The sequence below is a fragment of the Sinohyriopsis cumingii genome, chromosome 10 (genome assembly GCF_028554795.1).
Source record: "Sinohyriopsis cumingii isolate HCF-2022 chromosome 10, ASM2855479v2, whole genome shotgun sequence".
Classification (NCBI taxonomy): Eukaryota; Metazoa; Mollusca; class Bivalvia; order Unionida; family Unionidae; genus Sinohyriopsis; species Sinohyriopsis cumingii.
Window position 1 is genome coordinate 89,391,847 of NC_142970.1, and position 21,379 is coordinate 89,413,225.

At 35.7% G+C, this 21,379-nt stretch overlaps 1 protein-coding gene across 5 annotated transcripts in view; it reads left to right on the plus strand.

Annotated features, from left to right (window-relative positions):
• The window catches only part of LOC149790563 (uncharacterized), a 253,953-nt gene that overhangs the window by 88,863 nt on the left and 143,711 nt on the right, over positions 1-21,379 (plus strand). For all 5 annotated transcript variants that reach the window (XM_089972628.1, XM_089972631.1, XM_089972629.1 and 2 more), the window contains exons 2-7: positions 5,762-5,977; positions 8,947-9,235; positions 10,750-10,898; positions 12,438-13,064; positions 13,669-14,310; positions 15,739-16,371. In XM_089972628.1, coding sequence (XP_089828754.1) covers positions 5,762-5,977; positions 8,947-9,235; positions 10,750-10,898; positions 12,438-13,064; positions 13,669-14,310; positions 15,739-16,371 — 2,556 coding nt within the window. The remainder of the gene's footprint in view (positions 1-5,761; positions 5,978-8,946; positions 9,236-10,749; positions 10,899-12,437; positions 13,065-13,668; positions 14,311-15,738; positions 16,372-21,379) is intronic.

Here is a 21,379-nt window from a genome sequence, read left to right on the forward strand (position 1 = left end):
TTCATCCTGCCGTACTGTTGTCTGCAGCACGCGTGCGAGTGCATTAGAGTCGGTATAGGACTCACGGTACTAATTCAACTCCAATAGTAAACGGGGCCCCGAGTGGCCGAGTGGTCTAAGCGCTCTCCGTTACGGATCACTGCCATCTCACCTCTGTCTGCACCGGTTCAAGTCTCGGATTCAGCCAATGTGGGTATGTGAGAAAGCTTGCCAGTAGCTTCTCGTGGGTCGGTGGTTCTTTTCGGGTCTTCCCGGGTTCTTCCTCCACCAATAATACTGGCCGCCATGTATAGCCTATCGTGTGCTGAAAAATGGCGTTAAACCCCACAACAACAACAACAACCAATAGTAAACATATGGAAACACTATCATATTCAAAATTCAATAACTTACCATTTCTGGGTGCTGATGATGAGAGCTACAACTCTCCATGCACATCTAACCTTGGTGCAAGCTTATGTGTGGAGAACACCATATGAGCCGCGGCATTTTGTTTATCTACATGTACATGAAACACGCTATTGATTCTGCACCAAATGAATCAGGTGCTGCTTTTATTATTGAGTACTCCTGAGTCAAGCCTGTAAAAATACTAAAATTGCATCAGTAAAACTTTGTCTATATATTTTTTTTTAAATTACATATAGGATAAGCTCTCAAAAGATATTTTTACTAAAATTTTAATTTTCATTATTAACCAATTATGGACTACCAAACCCGGAAATAATCTATTATTTGTTCACCCATTTCTAGACTGGTTCACAGTTCTTCCGTATAATTAGCACCGTGTTTACTATAAGCACAGAAAAACAAGATTTAAAAAATTAAAAAGTACTAGCGCAGCAACTGAATTTACGGACTTTATTAACGGCCTATGTCAAAACAAGTCGAACCAGGCACAACGTCATATATCATGTGTAAGAATATTTTATGATACCCTATTGTTAAAGTCTGGGATTATTCATGAGATATATTTTTCTATGCTTTTTCTTAGTATAGAGTCAGGGGCTGAGTAGTACTAATAATATAATATAATGAATTCCTTTTGGGAAAGAATAGATCGAATCATCAACATCGATATTAATGATTCAGAGCTATTTTATTCCAATTTTAAAAGCAGCTTTGATCATCATTCTTGCTTAATCTCCACAGATGATCACAAATGTTGCCTTTCTTGGAGATGAAATCCATGAAACCCCGAAACACTTTGAATGAAATCCAGCTGATAGTGAAATTATTGTCATAATTGCCACACAAGAAAAGTGTAATTATTGTCATAATTGCCACACAAGGAAAGTGTAATTATTGTCATAATTGCCACACAAGGAAAGTGAAATTATTGTCATAATTGCCACACAAGGAAAGTGAAATTATTGTCATAATTGCCACACAAGAAAAGTGTAATTATTGTCATAATTGCCACACAAGAAAAGTGTAATTATTGTCATAATTGCCACACAAGGAAAGTGTAATTATTGTCATAATTGCCACACAAGAAAAGTGTAATTATTGTCATAATTGCCACACAAGGAAAGTGAAATTATTGTCATAATTGCCACACAAGGAAAGTGAAATTAATGTCATAATTACCACGCAAGAAAAGTGAAATTATTGTCATAATTACCACAGAAGGAAAGTAATTATTGTCATAATTACCACATAAGGAAAGTGAAAGTAATGACCTAATTAGCACACAAGGAAAGTGAAATTGTTGTCATAATTACCACACAAGGAAACGACAAAGCTGCCGGTCCAGCTTCTTAATTACTTACAAGGAAATTTTCACTTTGCCATTATGTAGTATCATTTATATCTGTACATCAGTGGTGTACTCTCCATTGTGACTACCATTAGCCAAATTGTCGAATTTTGGTTTTTAAATTATGTATAATGAAAATGATTTTCACTATAACTATAAATTTCATTTTATGTTTGGTCATTCAGCCATTGTATGTCAACGCCTTTGATAGTGTGTAACATATGGAATAATTACTTAAATTGAACATTTTTAAGAAATTTATTGTCATGGATCGATGATTACTCAGGAGACGCTCAACATATATTACGTACAGAGTGACTGATGTAAGGTGACGTTGTTTGCATTTGCAGCATGCAGAGTGGAGAATATATTGGTATACCTCTATGTTCCTTTCAAATGTTCTGGCTGTCATTTCTTTGGCTATTGTATTTGTGGAAATTGTACATGAACTAAGCGCACATCATACTAATACGGTTGCTGCTCTGTAGTCGAAATATCAGTCTGAACTAGGCTTAAAGTATACTGTATTTAGCAGTTATTTTTGGTAGACTAGATAATACCAGTTTTTGAAAGTACAATGAAGGAATTACATAATATGTATAAAAATATAACACTAATAATAATATAATAATAATAATAATAATAATAATAATAATAATAATAATAATAATAATAAACTATCTTTAACGAGGATAACACATTTGGTCATAGCTGACCCATCTGCTATGTGGTCCTCAGTTTTTGTAATCGGCTATGTTAAAAATAAATATATTTAATACAAAGTAAGAAAGAAAAAAAAGTACACAAAAGAAAAATAGAAGACCATGCACATAACCAGGTATCGTCGCACACTCATGGGTACATATTTAACATGAATTTACTGTGAGACATACAAATATAGCAAAAATTATCGTCTCATATTTTACAATTTACCCATGAAGTCATGAAAGTGAAAATTACCGAGCGAAACTTGCAGGTTCTCATTCAGTGTTACACCTGAAATAAGGCCAAGCTATATATTCTATAACTCAAATTACACCCATCAAAAACATGCACCCAAAGATAAATGGAAATTTGAAAGTTCTTTTACAATTCATAAGATATTCAAGGTCTTTTAAATAACCAGGATAACAAATGAGGAAATCCTGGAAAATAATTTTCTTTAAATACTTGAACCCTGTTTAAATACGAAACTGTAGAGCGCCACCTTAGCTAACACGACTCGTCGATCCATTGTAGTAAACAATATCTCAAACTTTCGTTCATCAGTACCAGGTCCCTTATTTTTCTCCTATACAGCAATCTCATAGCTGGCAGTGTACAGTAATCACATACCTGACAGTATACAGTATATCACATAGCTGACAGTATACAATTATCAAATGGCTGACATTATACATTAATCACATACCTGACAGTATACAGTATATCACAAAGCTGACAGTATACAATTATCAAATGGCTGACACTGTACAGTAATCACATAGCTGACAGTATAAAGTAATCACATAGATGACAGTATAACGTAATCACATGGCCGACAGTATACAGTAATCACATAGCTGACTTTATACAGTAATCACATATCGGACAGTATACAGTAATCACATAGCTGACAATGTACAGTAATCACATAGCTGACAATGTACACTAATCTCATAACTTATAGTATACGGTAATCTCAAAGCTGGCAGTATACAGTAATCACATAGCTGACAGTATGCAGTAATCACATAAATGACAATGTACAGTAATCACATAGCCGACAGTATACAGTAATCTCATATCTGGCAGTATACAGTAATCTCATAGCTGACAGTATACAGTAATCTCATAGCTGACATTGTACAGTAATCTCATAGCTGACAGTATACAGTAATCACATAGCTGACAGTATGCAGTGATCTCATAGCTGACAATGTACAGTAATCACATAGCTGATAATGTACAGTAATCACATAGCTGACAGTATGCAGTAATCACATAGCTGATATAATTCAGTCACCGATTAGATTATTTGCAAACTATTCCACTTTACAGTGCATATCGACTAATCCAGTTTTCATTTACTGTGTAGTAAACGATGATCTTCCAAAAAGTATTGAATTTGAAAAATATCTGGCTTGTTAATTTTAATCCATCTGAAAGAGAGTCTTCTTTTCAACAACATAGAATCTGAATACTTCCCCGATCTTGAATTTTCAGGTGGAAAAATTCGTTTAGTCAGATCTAGATATCATCCAGTAATTATTCTAGCAACCAAGTGCATTTTATTAATTCATTCTGCACCGGTACGTATTGGGCAACTGAGGAATTGTATATATGTTTAACCAAATATTATCTGAATAATATATAACCTAAATTAGCATAGTTCTGAAAATTTTATCTTTTTATACTATGATTTCTAATTAAGTCGAGATGTTACTACTTCAAGCTGCCGATTTGTTCCTGAACTTTCAAAAAAATGCAAACAGAAACGTACTTTATTTCGTAACCTAATGACGTACTCTCCCGGAACGGGAAAAAAATAAACAGATCTCTGCAGTTTTGTCCAATACAGGTTATCAACAACCAGTCTGTTGATTATATAACTGATTTTTTTCTCACCTTGTTCACGAACCACGTTGTCTTAGAGTATGAGAAACTCGAACAATATCAACGTTGTTATTGTTGTTATAGGGTTTAACGCCATTTTTCAGCACAAGATAGGCTATACATGGCGGCCAGTATTAATGGTGGAGGAAGAACCTGGAAAACCCCGGAAAGAACCACCGACCCACGAGAAGCTACCGGCAAGCTTTCTCACATATCCACAATAGCCGAGCCCGAGACTCGAATCCACGCAGACAGAGGTGAGATGGCAGTGATCCGTGACGGACAGCGCTTTAGACCACTCGGCCACTCGGGGCCCCAACAATATCGACGTAGAACCAGTATTAATATTGTATATACTAACACATATCGGATTATGGGTTGATCTGCCACAATGCACGAAAAGCTGTTCCTCTATGCAAGCCTTTGCAAATAAAATTAAAGAGCACGAAATTTCTGCTCCCATTTATTTAGCACTGGGTAATACACGATCTCTTGTACTATCAAGCCGATAAAGACAAAATACAGATGTTGTTGTTCTTGTTATAGGGTTTAACGCCATTTTTCAGCACAAGATAGGCTATACATGGCGGCCAGTATTAATGGTAGAGGAAGAACCGGGAAAACCCCGGAAAGAACCACCGACCCACGAGAAGCTACCGGCAAGCTTTCTCACATATCCACATTTTGCCGAGCCCGAGACTCGAACCCGCTCAGACAGAGGTGAGATGGCAGTGATCCGTGACGGACAGCGCTTTAGACCACTCGGCCACTCGGAACCCCCAAAATACAGATGTAATATTATCCAGAGCCTTCGTGTTCTCGCATATTTCCAACAGAACATGGTCGTCTTATTTCTTTTTGAATGCAGACCATTTATTATCGCAAGAAATGAGCTTTATCGCGGATTATCAATAATTAATATTATCAATAATTAAGAGTATCAAAAATTAATGTTAATTTGGATTCTGATACGCATTGATCGGGCAACGAACTTTTACACAGCAGAATCATACATATTGCTGAAAAAGGAAAATGCAGAACTTGTTTATGAATCCATTTTTGCAATTACAAGATCCATCCCTCCTCTCTTTGCTTCTCCGCTTTATTTCATCTCTCTCTCTCTTATATATATATATATATATATATATATATATATATATATATATATATATATATATATATATATATATATATATATATATACAGTTTTTGATACCTTTTTTATTAGTCTTTGGTATGAATCTGCCGCGACCTTCCGCATGCGAGATGGACGCTCTAACAGCTAGGCCATCGGAGCGGTATAACCTAGAGAAGAGAAACGCTTAGCTTACAGCAAGAAAATAAATAAGAAAGAAAACTTTTTCATCCACTGCTTCAATTACGAGGATCTTCTTATATTTTTTTCAGCAACTGTAACGCACTATCATCTACCGATGGACACCATCAGTGGAGAAATACTCGAGAACCCTTCTGGTCTGGATGCCAGGGTTAACGGCCAACCACATATTGGTTTAGGTGTTATGAAGAATTCTCTTACAATTGATGGGAAAACGCAGTGGATTAAAGTCAGTGGACCAGGCCACAGAAAAGAATGTTTTGGTGATCTTGACCTCTGTACTCTAGGTAGGTATGACCTTGCACTCTTGGTAAGTAAGACACTGCACACTATGTAGGTAAGATCATACACTCATGGTAGGTAAGCCCCTGCACTCTAGTTAGGTAAGACCATGCGCGTTAGGTGGATAAGACCTTGCACTCTAGGTAGATAAGACCCTGCACTCTGGGTAGGTAAGACCCTGCAATCTAGGTAGGTAAGACCCTACACTCAAGGAGGGTAAGACCCTGCACTCTATGTGGGTAAGAGCCCGTACTCTAGGTAGGTAAGACCCTGCGTTTTAGGTGGGTAAGACCCTGCATTCTAGGGGGGAAAGACCCTGCACTCTAGGTAGGTAAGACCCTGCACTCTGGGTAGGTAAGACCCTGCACTCTGGGTAGGTAAGACACCGTACTCAGGTAGGTAAGACCATGCGTTTTAGGTTGGTAAGACCCTTGCACTCTGGGTAGGTAAGTCCCCGTACTCTAGGTAGGTAAGACCCTGTGCTTTAGGTAGGTAAGACCCTGCACTATGAGTTGGAAAGACCCCGTACTCGTGGTATGTAAGACTCTGCGCTTTAGGTGGATAAGACCCTGCACTTTAGGTAGGTAAGACCCTGCACTCTAGGTAGGTAAGACCTTACACTTCAGTTAGATAAGACCCTGCACTCTAGGTAGGTAAGCCCTTACACTTTAGGTAGGTAAGACCCTGCACTCTATGTAGACCATACACTTTAGGTAGGTAAAACCTTACACTCTAGGTAGGTAAGACCTTACACTCTAGGTAGGTAAGACCTTACTCTCTAGTTAGGTAAGACTATACACTTTAAGTAGTTAAGACCTTACACTCTAGGTAAGTAAGACCATACACTCTCGGTAGGTAAGACCTTACACGCTAGGTAGGTAAGACCATACACTCTAGATAGGTAAGACCTTACACTCTAAGTAGTTAAGAGCTTACTCTCTAGGTAGGTAAGACCTTACATTCTAGTTAGGTAAGACCTTACACTTCATTTATATAAGAGCTTGATGAAAGAAAACTTAAAGTCAAGCCTTAACTTTTAAAATTAATTAGCGGTCGTACTAGATCCAGGGTGGAAGCATCGTTTTTATTAGAAAATGGTCGTTGATCATTTTTGCTTCACATCAACCCTTGGCATGTAACAAGCCGATACCACTTTGCTATTTGGTTGGATGCAGAAACTTGTCCAATCGGATTACTTCGGAAAGTAGACTAGATGTGAATACTCTCATATCATAACTTGGATTTTCCCATTAGGCCTACACATTTCTCGTTTTCTTTTGACATGCAGACACTATAGCAGATCTTTTTGATACAAAAAATGAAGCGTTGACAAATAGAACAATAGTGTTTTACATATTGAAAACGTCCAAATATTTAACAAAGATATTTTGGATATAGAAAAGAAACACCTAAACATTGACAAGTAGAATGAAAAACACCAGAAATTTGACAAATAAAAAATGGTGTATTTGCATGTAGAAAAAAGCCAAACATCGTGCAGCGGTGTTTTGCATATAAAAAAATACCAGAATGTTGACATATATAATAATGGTGTTTCTTGCACAGAGATAAACACCAAACGTTAACAACGGTGTTTTTGCATATAGAAAACCACCTAAACGTTGACAAATACAACAATAATGATTTTGCATACAGAAAAACATTTAAGAAAACGTCAGAAATTGACAAATAGAGCACTTGTGTTCTTGAATGTAGAAAATACCAAAAGGTTAATTTAACGGCGAAATAATTATATTTTTTCAGAGTTACAATTTAGGAATATGAAAACAAAAATCATTGATGATGTTGGAAATATGATAACATTATATTTCATTGCATCAATTTATACACATGCTGGAAATATCATCAATAACGTGGCAGTTCCCCGTTTAGAATTGAAAGACGGAAAACAACTCCCCTATTTTAGTGTCTACCGTCTGACCTGGCAGGTCCAGTGTTCAAGTCTGACTACTGTGCCATTAATAAGATACCTGACCTGCTGATGAACTGCGTCGCAGTTGTTGACATGGTGTACTTCATTTTCACCATTTTTTTTAAAAAAGTTTTGGGGGTTATTGTGATTGCCTCAGTACTTCCGTCCGTCTAAACGTTGATCATGTCATCTCATCCTTTATAAAACTGGTAAGAAAGTTCCCCAATGAATGAAAGAGTCGCAACACGTATTTTCTTGGTATATTCAATCCCCATTGGGCTCGAGGGATGGAGTCAAAGGTCAAAGATCAAAAGCTGCACTTTGTTGCAGTATATTGTTTTGAGATGTTGGTATGGAATTGACAGCAGATGAACGCCGATATTTCATACATCATAGACGAACTCAGATGTCCGGCCAACATTTGCCTTGCGGGGTATTCTGACCTCAAGGGACGTGTAGCTCTTACGTTTTAGCTTGTTGACTGCGACTTAACTTTACAATTGTCCAGATCACCACCCATGTAAACTTACTGAATAGACGAAGTATCATCTTCATTTGACCTTGGCCCCCATGGATCTGCCCTTATCTCAAGCAGCAGTATTATATATGAATAATAACTTAGAAACTGGTGAGATCTCCATGATATAACCTCATTTGTCAGAAACCATTCTTTAATCCCGTGTCTCTTGTTATTCGTCGCCACCCACAGCACCATCCCACTGCGGTCTATTCCATTGTCCCTTACATGGAAGCCACGCAGATCTCCATCCATATATATGTATGCATGTGAAACAAAGATTAGCCCCTTTGTCATGTGACCCAAATTCGGAGCTGGTGGTTAAAATATGTAAGCATGTGGATGTTTTTCACAAGTACAGACTTCTAATTACTGAGGTGTCATTTTTATTTCCCAAATAAGTTGTTCAAAAAGAATCATAACTAACTTATGCCACCAAGATATAAAACATGTCTCCTATTGAACCCACTTTGTTGGATTAAAAAGGTGATGCTTCTTACGTTGTTTTTGTCTCTTCATTTCAGGCTACACGTTGGCCATGTGGTTGAAATTTGAAAATGTCGGAAACGATAATGGCGTCTACCTATCAAACGGGGGCCACAGTTCTCAATCTCATGGAGTGGCCATGTTGTACAAAAAAGGCATGCTTGAATTTGTATTTCGAAAGAAAGATGGAAAGGAATGGAAAGTAAAAGTACGCGATGTTTTACCGAAACGTTGGTATCACGTGACCGCCACGTGGATTTTGGACGACGGATTGTCTGTCTACGTCAATGGCAAACTCATGGACAAAGCGAAAGTTCCAGCAAACAGGTAATTCATTGAAACTCTACAAGACTCCTTTGTTGTAACAGTTTTAAACAAATAATTTGTTTATAAAAGTAAATTCAAAGATATCGATTAAAACATACGTTTATTAAATTAATTGTTACTTTGTGGTTGGGTTATCGTTATATAGAGGATAATCGACCAAGATGTTATTGCCAGGATCGAGTAAATAATAATAAAATATGAAATTTATTAATAGAATAAATGGAGACCTGAGAATAGATATAGAATAGAACAACACGAGCTCTCGTATACAGAATATAACAATTTAATTAACTAGATACACAAAACTAAATCGAACATGACATATGAATGATACAATCTCTTCGAAATAATTTCCAAGTTTATGAGATAAATGCAAATGGCCATTCCGATAAGACAAATTGCATCATGAAATCGAGCTAACGATTAAACTCAATCTGATCATAACCTGGTTGTGTGCCGGTCATTTTAAATTCAACTTTTGGGCAAGTTACTGTCGACGTAGTCTCTGCCTGTCTGTCTGTCTGTCTGTCTCTGTCTGTCTGTCTCTCTTCAGAGACAGCCCCCCCCCCCTTATTTAGCTTAGCCAATCGGGGTTAAAAGTGTCTAAACCACATACAATTAACACACGTCCATCACAGTGAGAATAATTATCATTATTCTGTCCTTATTAATAACGGTTTCTGGAAAATTTCATTTTATGACATTTATTTTAAAGGACATCAAATTGTCACTGCACCGTCTCAGCTCATCTTTCCGGTACTTAAACCCCCAAATTCACCTTGTCTTGTCCATCTGTCTGACCGTGATAATGGATTCTAATTAAATATCAATCACGCCCCCAAACCAGGTATGTACAAACCACCGATTTAATACGGTACTAAACCCACTCGTTAATTTTCATTGTTACATGTCTCGCTGACCGCGGCTAGTGTACTACATGACAAAGATTCACACTGGTGCGTTGGTCAGCAGCTTGGCTGACAACTTTTGCCCATCCTTGTGAATGCTAAAAATGATCCATCACTCGGCCAAACTTTGGTAAAACGTTTTATTGCCAATGTGATGAATTTTAAAAATCTACAGATGTTAATGCCTTATTTGCAAGCTGTATTGGGGGTTTGTTGTTGTTGTTGTTGTGGGGGTTAACGCCATTTTTCAGCATACAATAGGCTATACATGGCGGCCAGTATTAATGGTGGAGGAAGAACCCGGGAAAACCACGGAAAGAACCACCGACCCTCGAGAAGCTACTTTCTCACATACCCACATTGGCCGAATCCGAGACTCGAACCTACGCAGACAGAGGTGAGATGGCAGTGATCCGTAACGGAGAGCGCTTTAGACCACTCGACCACTCGGGGCCCCTATTGGGGGTTTGTACATCAAGTTGCAAAGTGATTACGTTTAGTTTTGATGGTTAAGAATATGCCACATTGTATAAAATTACCGTTGTCAATTATTGAATATTGTATTATATATTGCATTGAATATATGTTTCCATTTCTATTTTATAGAGGAAAGGCAACATCGGATTTTCTCTTTAACGACTTTTATGTTGGTCGTGCTAACGACAACTCTGGGACACGTGACCTGGGTACCATGGTGATTGACGAATTTCATTTCTGGTCCACATACAAAAATGAAAAGCAAGTCAGAGAAGAAGGTATACATAGAACTGTGAAGACTCCAACTGGTATTATTTATGTAAACCCATCTCCCGCCCTGCAAAGGATGGGAAATTTAGTGAACTGTTTGAAAAGGTGACAAAATATGTGAAATAAAACAAATTGAAGTCTTTTCTCAACGAAAAATGTGTACGATACATTGCTCAGCTTGGTCGACTGTTTTTGATACGTTTTTTAAGACTGGGTTTATGACTTCTTGTATAATTTTGCATACAAGCAAGTGCAGGTAACTTTTCGTTATCTCAAATGTTTAAAAAAAAAGACAAACTATGTCACACGTGTTTATTTTACCCTCACCATTGAATAGTGAAGAACCTAAATTGAACTAATATGTTTCAAATAAATTAAATAAATAAATTTAGATATGGTCTATATTTTTTTAGATTACATTTCCAAGAGCACTGACATTTAAGTCCTTGCTCTATAAGTTGCAAGAAGATTTTGTATAATCGATATAAAAGTGAATTATCTTGTTTTTAAAACAAAAAATAACAATGCACATTTTGTTTAGAAACCTTTGGGCTTGGTACTTTATTTCGATTTTTAAAAACATCTCATGTGATGTAAATTAAAAAGTCTCAACTACGTTGTGATTGTAACAAAATCTCAGACTTTACGTTTTTGTCAACGTAACTTGAAATGTAAGCTAGATGAGTCTTAAATATGGTGAACCTATTATATTTTTAACAAATATATCGAACTTCAAAATTGAAATTGTAATTACAGTATGTCGAACTTACCATTGAGATTGATAATTGCAGTATATTTGAACTTTATCATTGAGATTGGTAATTACAGTATGTCGAGCTTCATTGAGCTTAGCAATTACAGTATGTCGAATTTCATAATTGAGATGAATACTGATAGTATGTTGAACTTCATCATTGAGATTGGTAATTGCAGTATATTTGAACTTTATCATTGGAAGGGTAATTACAGTATGTCGAACTTACCATTGAGATTGATAATTGCAGTATATTTGAACTTTATCATTGAGATTGGTAATTGCAGTATATTTGAACTTTATCATTGAGATTGGTAATTACAGTATGTCGAGCTTCATTGAGCTTAGCAACTACAGTATGTCGAATTTCATCATTGAGATGAATAATGACAGTATGTTGAACTTCATCATTGAGATCAGTACAGTATGTCGAACTTCATAGTTGTGATTCGTAATTGCAGCATGTCGAGCTTCATCATTGAGATTAGTAATTACTTTATGTCGAAGTCCATCAATGAGATTAGTAATTGCTTTATGTCCAAGTTCATCAATGAGATTAGTAATTGCTTTATGTCGAACTTCATCCTTGAGATTGGTACAGTATGTCACACTTCATCAGTGAGATGAATAATTACAGTATGTTCAAGTTCATCAATGAGATTTATACTTTATGTCGAACTTCATCAATGAGATTGGTACAGTATGTCGAACGTCATCGTTGGAATCTGTAATTATAGTATGTCGAACTTCATTATTGAGAATAGTAATTACTGTATGCTTGGTTTTCCTTCAGGCGCTGTATATAGATACTACCTTTCAATGGATAGTTTAAATGGCAGAAAGCTTGAGGCGGCAAATCTGATCCCAAACGTCACAGGTAACGTTCAGCTTGTTCCAGGAAAAGTCGGAAACGGGCTCCGCCTCTTGGGACAATACCAGTACGTAGATCTTGGGTCGTTCACAGACTCTTGCATTGGAAATGTGTCCATGTGCATGTTTGGATTTACTGTCTCATTCTGGGCATCATTTGCAACTCTGGAGAACAACGCTTTCTACCTGGCGAGTGGACAAACAGGCTTTACAGTCTTTTCTTATGGAAGTCGTCTCTATGCCGACGTGCAAAGCGGTGACCGCCAATACCAAACCTCTGCACATGGAGTAGAAAAGGGTCGTTGGTACTTTGTAGAAATCACATGGTCTCGAAATGATGGACTCAGTATATACCTGGATCTAGAACTGAAAGCTTTTCAGCCAATAAGTACACATGTACAAATCGAAGATACGCCCTATGATAACTTTTACATCGGTCGTGCGAACACTCCAATGATTTCAGAAAGATACGCTGATTTCGTTGTTGATGACTTGGAAGTATTTAATGCCGATCGGAAAACGCTTCTCTTCCTGGACTATATACAAAGAGGTATAGTGGATGACCATGTATGTATGTATGTATGTATGTATGTATGTATGTGTGTATGTGTGTGTGTGTGTGTGTGTGTGTGTGTGCGTGCGTGCGTGCGTGCGTGCGTGCGTGTCTGCCTTCCTGTCTTTGTAAATTATATGCAGCAATAGACAGGAGAGGATAAGATGTATCAAATACAAAATCAAAGGATGAAGTAATTGATTTGATTAAATAAGTATTATTAAGTTAATGGGACTTATGAGACCAGAAAATATGCCAATAAAATGATTACTAACGATGGGGTATAGTGGTCTACCCTAACAGCTGCCCAAAAAGATTTAGATGTTGAAACGAGATGAATTTTTAAACTGAGAATATGTTTATAGAACACGGAACGCATTTGTAGAATATAGGATCTATTTACTTGTTTGTGTTTGTGTTTACAGTGTTTCATATCTGCTGTCCGAAATTAATAAGCAAATCACGCGTTAATACCAAAGTAAAATTAAAAACAAACAAACCGGTAAAATAAAACACTATTATAGTTCTGCCTTTTGCAAGAAAGTGTTTTATTTCATATTGTTTTTACACGTACAGTATTTCAGTTTATTATTCGTTGTAGGACGACCGACGAAAAATAATTTTGAACTTGAACAGAGGTCTGGTACTCGAATAATTCATCCCTCGATGGTTATTGAAACGTTCGGAAACCCTAGTCTTGTCTCGGGAAAAATTGGCAAATCTCTCCTTTTGGATGGTCGAAATCAATATGCTGACTTCGGTGAGCATGCGCAGGATTGCTTTGGTAACCTTGACAACTGTCCCCACGGCATGATGATGGCTCTTTGGTTCAAGCCCAAAACCTCTGAAGATGGTATGCAGTATTTATCGAGTGGACACAACGGTATTAATGTAATTTACAGAAACGGAAAGTTTAAAGTGACAGCGGAAACATCTACCAGAAAATGGATAGCAGAAACTACTTATATCAAACAAAACGAATGGAATTATCTGGAAATTTCATTAGACCCAGGAAAGGGTTTGCGGGTTTATAGTGATAACCATCCCATCGCAGAGGATACTAAATCTGAGGGCAAACAAACTATGGCTTCGGACTCGTCAATATCTCATAGGTTCTATCTTGGTAGAGGGAATGGCGTTGTTGACGGAAACGTAAGTAAGTCTGGAGCTGCCATATACGATGAAATGGAATACTGGTACGGCACTAGAGATTTCCTTCTTGCATTCGGATACATTGAGAGAGGTGAGATTTGAAAGAGTATAGATTTATTTTTGCATTACCTTTCATTATATTTTCTACAATATGTGTAGATTTCAGAGTTTTAACTAGGTCTTCTACGTATATTTTTCATCCCCTTTCTGACAGTAGGCCAAACTGGCTTTATTAAATGACCTATTTTATTTTATTATTGAAGACGTTAAATAAATTTTCTTGTACATAGAGTGTGTTATATAGGAGTAAGAATATTGCTAATATAGAACCGACATGTAAGGGTCGATAACATGATTGTGCAGATGAGAATTGATTAGGAATTTTGTGTAAATGAAACAAACGTTGCACTCCCCATGCAATCTTGTCAATATTTCAGTCAGGCATAATGTTATGACCCTTGCGCAACTCTTTGCTTCTCACTGTGATATCTCCTTGCCTCATTATTATTATTATTATTATTATTATTATTATTATTATTATTATTATTCCTTTTTCGTTACCGTGGTATAACTATACTGGTCATAGATCAGAAGAGCTTAAAGGATGGCTAGTTGTCCGTTGGCCGTGATCTGACGTCCGTCTGTCAATTAGTACAGTTTTATTACCGCTACTCCTTAGAAAAACTATTTGAATGACTGCAATGAAACTTTATACCCACCTTTATCCCAAAGTCTTGTTAATCCGAAATAACAATACTGGTGGGGAAGAAAGAAGGCGACGCCACAGCGGCTTTCTTAAAACTCTTGTCGTCGCTCTTCCTCTCGAATAGAGCTTTTACTGTAAGACTTCTTATGATGTTTACTTGGTCAGAATGAAAATAGTTCCGATCCGTTATCCAATATGGACACCATGGCAGATATCTTGTAAGTCTTGTTATCGCTATTCCTCCTGAACTGATTTTCATATTAGCATGGGGTTTTGACGTAAAGACTTATTATAATGTTTTGTTGGTCCAAAATTAAAATGTTGCCGATCTTAAATACAGTATAGCCTCCTCAGGAGACAGCTTGAAAATCTTGTTATCGCTTCTTGCTCAGAACAGATGTGTGTGTGTGTCTGTATGTGTGTGTGTGCGGCAAAGTTGCATGCAGGAAAACTTGTACATTTCATATATATATATATATATATATATATATATATATATATATATATATATATATATATATATATATATATATATATATATATATATATATCGTTTTTGGCTGATATTCTTGTATGGTATCCATGAAAAATTAAGAAAAATGAAACGTACAAGTTTTCCTGCACGCAACTTTGTCGCTGATACACCTGAGAATTTGCTGACTACTCCAAAACGATAACTTTGCATTATCAAAATAAGTTTTCATGTCCATTTTCCTTATTGTTGTACGTTAATATAATATATACGCGCCTTGACAACATATAGCTATGAATCTACAAGAATTCTTCATATCATTTTCGGTACTTTAATTTTAGGAAAACCTTTTCACTATATAATTGGCATGGATAAAATCCGAGGCAGCCAGTTGGAGCATCCCTCGCTTAATATTGAAGTCCTCGGAAACCCAGTATCAGTTCCTGGAAAAATTGGAAAGGCAATTACCCTGAACGGTCCAGACCAGTATATTAATGTAGGTGACCATCACGATAAATGCCTTGGGAATCTAAAAAAATGCCCGCATGGAATAACACTCTCTACATGGATTAAATTTAACGATGAAAATAATATGTACATCTTGTCGACCGGTCAGGATGGAATACGTGTTTTCTACAGAAACGGATATATTTACGTAACATTGGAAACGATGGGAAAATCCTGGCGTGCTAGCGCTCCAAGTCCGAGGATCAGAGAATGGCATTATTTTGAAATTTCGTGGCACCCAGATTTTGGGTTAAATCTCTATATGGATAATAAATTAAAAGAGCACGCAGACTTCAGAAATGTTCCACCCTCACCTGATGGTCGTGCAAAGATGTTTTATATTGGTAGGCCAAATGAGGGCGATACAGCTGGGGAAAGGTTCGATTATTCTCGGATGTCGGTGGATGAAATGGAAATCTGGTACGGAAGGCGGGAAGAGTTACTGGCCTTTGATTACATCGTGCGAGGTAAGCTTCAAAACTATTAAATATAACGTGATTACTAATTGGTATTAATTGATTGATATCAAGTAATAATGAGACTGTAGACCATTACTTAAATTAGTCTAATAGTCGTATTTCCGTAATCGTAATGAGTGTATGACATATATATATTTGGAAGACTAAGTTTTCTTTTCCAGCGTCTGTAACTTGTATTATATCCATAAAGATAACAGATTGTACCTGAATAGTACTGCTAAATCTAAAAGACAGAATTCATACCAATTTTTTTTAATCCACCGGAGCGTTAGCTGAAGAATGTTCGCTCTTTTAAGCAAAATCGCTTATATATATATATATATATATATATATATATATATATATATATATATATATATATATATATATATATATATATATATATATATATATATATATATATATATATATGTGTGTGTGTGTGTGTGTGTGTGTGTGTGTGTGTGCATGCATACGTGCTGTATAACCATGTAAAGGAATTTTGGGGAAGCCTATATGAGTTTTGAACCCTAAAAGATGGATTACATCAGCATGCATTTTCAAGCCCAAGATTTCCGTTGAAATGTCGCAGACATGGATTTGACCCAAACAAATACACATCTTATTGTGTTTGTGCTGTGTTTTTGTGAACTCTATTTATGGGATTGAATTACAGTCTTTCAACGATATATACTGTCCTGTGATTATATACACATACATTTATTTTTCCTTCTGAGAGAAAAAATTGATACATCGTCAAACACGTAAAACCAGTTACGATTAGTGTTAATTGTCTTTATTGGGTCGCAGTGCCGTGAAACGCCAGTACACACACACACACATATATACATATACATATATATATATATATATATATATATATATATATATATATATATATATATATATATATATATATATATATATATATATAATATGACGTTTCAATACCAGTGTTTCTTCCAATGAATATCGTGTTTTGAAAAGTGTATTCCACTCCTTCCTAAGAAAAAAAGCTTACAATTGAATCACAAAAAGAATGCTGCATTTTCTCCAAACGCAGAATAAACAACACAGTTGGGATACAACGATGTATCAAATTTCATTTCTGTATCGACACTAATGTGCATCGTGTTTTGTGGTATTGTCTCATAGTTATAATAATAATAGTAATGTGTAGTAATCGCCATCTAATAATCATGTATTGTGAATATGTGATGACATAAAAAATTGCATCTTGGATATATATCATATGAAGGTCTGAATGAAATTATTATATATACTTGTATATACTGCATACCCGTCTCCCGGTTGTTCAGTCCTCTGTTATACATGTACTCTTGTACTTTCACGTTTAAACGGAAGCTTCATCGTGTGATTTTCGAACTCATTGATTTCAAAACTCGTTCTTATGTTATTATGATTGCGGAGGGGACGCACTTGATATGTTACTATATTTCCGTCTGTCAGTCATTGCGTCTGTACGTCAGTCTCGAGTAAATTGTTAGCAGTTAGCAGGATTATACTAAAACTACATGACGTAGACAAATGGAATTTTGTAGAAAAGTTTGTATGCAAATGTAGATGAACCTTTTATAACCTTTTGCATAGACCGTGTTTGCACGATTGGGCAAATTCCACTTGACACAAGGCGAAAAAACTGTAGGCATGCTTGGTCTGTGTTAATGACATTATTAGATTTGAAAGTCACTAAAGCTAACTCGTTGTGAATTTTGACATTCATTGTTTGGGGAAAAACCTTGCAACATGACCGTGTAAAAAACAATTTGACATCGACATGTGAAACTGGAGAGGCTTGTTAGTATGCATTTGCTGCTATTGGGCCATACTATTTTGCCGATCACAAATCTTGTTTTTGAGGATACTAGGACTTAGTTTATTTAATTATGTTTATTCCACTCTGCTTAGCAGCGCATGGTATTTTGAGAACAACAAACGCGTCAGAAGCTCATGTGTGTTCAGATATTGGGGAAAAGATTGGATCATTCGTGATGAAAATTACATGTATGTAGTTCAAAATCATACGTGCAGTAATGGAAAGTAGTACTTAAATTTCAGAAATAATAACTTTATTGCAGAATGGAATCACCATAAAAAATTTTGTGTTCACACGTACTTGCTTCAGAGTGTTGGGTGTGAAACTAAGTCGATTTTTCTGGTCGATACAGTTAACTTCAGCAAGAGGGGTGCTATCGTTTGACTTCCTTTACTGGAATTTTGGGAAGGGCAATCAAATTACATACATATATTTGCAATGGCGAATCATATGGTAGCTTTTTTGTTGAACGTATGTTTTCTATTAACCAAATTTTTCTTGAGCCATCAATATTCAATGAATATAATATAGACAATTAATTATAAATAAATAGCCGTTACATATTTTGATTTTGTAAAACTTTTTCCATTACTCCATGTTTATGTGCAGTGTGAAGACTGGACTGGATATGCACTTTGACATTATCTACAATTAGCAATTTCGTGCCAAATGTATCACAGACAGTAGCCTAAAATAATTATCTTAATATCTACACTTTGCTGGAGCATTATTATGTGTCATTTCCGGCCCATCAATGTGTCCGTTCGCACATCCGTTTGCCAGTCTTTTTGTCCTAATGTTACTTTGTAACCTGCACTCCGTCCACACCAGTTAAATGAGGTCGATCATACAAAATATGAAGATAATCATTTTACAGCTAAAATTTCGAATTCATATCGGAATCTTAGGTAGGGAGAAGGGGTGTTGCAAAAAATCAAAGGTCAAATTTACAGCAGTAGAATGGCCCCTTGATATTTCTCATCCTTGCAACGTGAACTACAATACATGATTCTAGTTTGGTGGCTATATTTGACATGTTTGATAGGGGTGAGTCAATCACAATGAACGTTTTAAATTCTGGATAGAACCTTTTAGTAAGGGTTGTGTTATAAGGGTTAACGAGGGCTTCGAGAAAAGTACGGACACCTAGGACTTGTGCTGTTTTTATTACGAATGCTCCTATTTTTCGAAATTAAATGACATTTCGAAATCGCATTATGTCATTACATGACAGTTCGAAATCACATTCTTTCATTAAATGACACGTCGAAATAGTATTACGTCATTACATGACAGTTCGAAATCGCGTCCTGTCATTAAATGACACTTCAAATTCGCGTTCTGTCATAAAATGCAGCTATCGCGAAATTTACTTTGAGGTAACTACTGATCTTAGCATGTGTTCTACTTTACAGAAAAGAAATGCAATTGTGAATGAATAGAGTGAGTAACTAATTCACTAAACGTTTTCAGCCTAAAGACATTTTTTTACCATGCGCCAGCAGTTTTTTTTATATTTGCCCAAAACTTGTCTTTATTTTAGTATGCATGCTTTCATTTTGTTGCTGTTATTTTCATAGTTTCAAGGTCCATCACAGAATGGACATTTGTGTTACTTTTATATCATTTTTTTGTTGTTGTAGCTGAATGCCTTGGTTATCCTTGAATGCCTTTTCTCTATGTCGATCCTTGAGAGACATGTCATTTATTTCATTTAAATTAGTTTTCCTAATTTTATTCAAAGTGTTTGCATGGAGTAGGTATCCATGAGTTTAGTCAGTGTTGTTTCGGTTATTAGTTCTCTGTGGAGATGTTATTTTCTCAGTTCCTTCTGTTCATTTTTTTTCTTTGCTTTGTTTTCGGTTATTTTATTATTTAGCTCTCTAATCGTTGCACTTCTAAGATTTGATTTTTTTTTCTTCAAGTTTGTGCCGCTGAAATGAAGTTGTTGTGGATGTTGTTTTGCACTTTTTGGATGTGTTGTATAGTTTTGAGCATGGACATTTTTGTTTCCGTGAGACTAATTTACTATAAAAGCTGAAGAACAATTTGATAAGGACTTTCAATGGTATTTGATACGGTCATTCACTGGAACTTTATAAGGACTTTCAATGATCACATTAAAATATTTTAGTAAAAGAAAATCAGGAAGTAGAGAAGTTACAGAATTGTAACATATTTAAGCAAACATTTATGTTTATTTTCATCATGGACAAATGTATATGCTGTGATAAAGGGTACACCTAAAAATGATAACCGCCATATTAAAGCAAGGAAAATAGATACGGAAAAAACAGCACCAAAGCAATTAATTATCGAGGGGTTTGGCCTTCAGCTACCGATAAAATGAATATTAAGGAATATAGTTTGTGTTCCTGCCCTTCGTTTGCATGCACAAATATAACACGTAGACACGTTTGCAGTTTTGAAGGACAAAAATAGTTGCTCTGGTTTATATGCATGTTTTAGAATAAAATAAATAGATTGTTTGTTGAAATATAATATAGAAACTAATATGGAATGCTAAGCATTTATGGAAATTATATAAGACTTGTATAGTTTGTGGCAATACCAGTATAGGTCAGCATAATACAGTATAAAATTGTAGAAATACTAGGTCAGCATAATACAATATAATATTGTAGAAATACCAGTATAGGTCAGCATAATACAATATAATATTGTAGAAATACCAGTATAGGTCAGCATAATACATTATAACATTGTAGAAATACCAGTATAGGTCAGCATAATACATTATAACATTGTAGAAATACCAGTATAGGTCAGCATAATACAATATAACATTGTAGAAATACCAGTATAGGTCAGCATAATACATTATAACATTGTAGAAATACCAGTATAGGTCAGCATAATACATTATAACATTGTAGAAATACCAGTATAGGTCAGCATAATACATTATAACATTGTAGAAATACCAGTATAGGTCAGCATAATACATTATAACATTGTAGAAATACCAGTATAGGTCAGCATAATACAATATAACATTGTAGAAATACCAGTATAGGTCAGCATAATACATTATAGCATTGTAGAAATACCAGTATAGGTCAGCATAATACAATATAACATTGTAGAAATACCAGTATAGGTCAGCATAATACATTATAACATTGTAGAAATACCAGTATAGGTCAGCATAATACATTA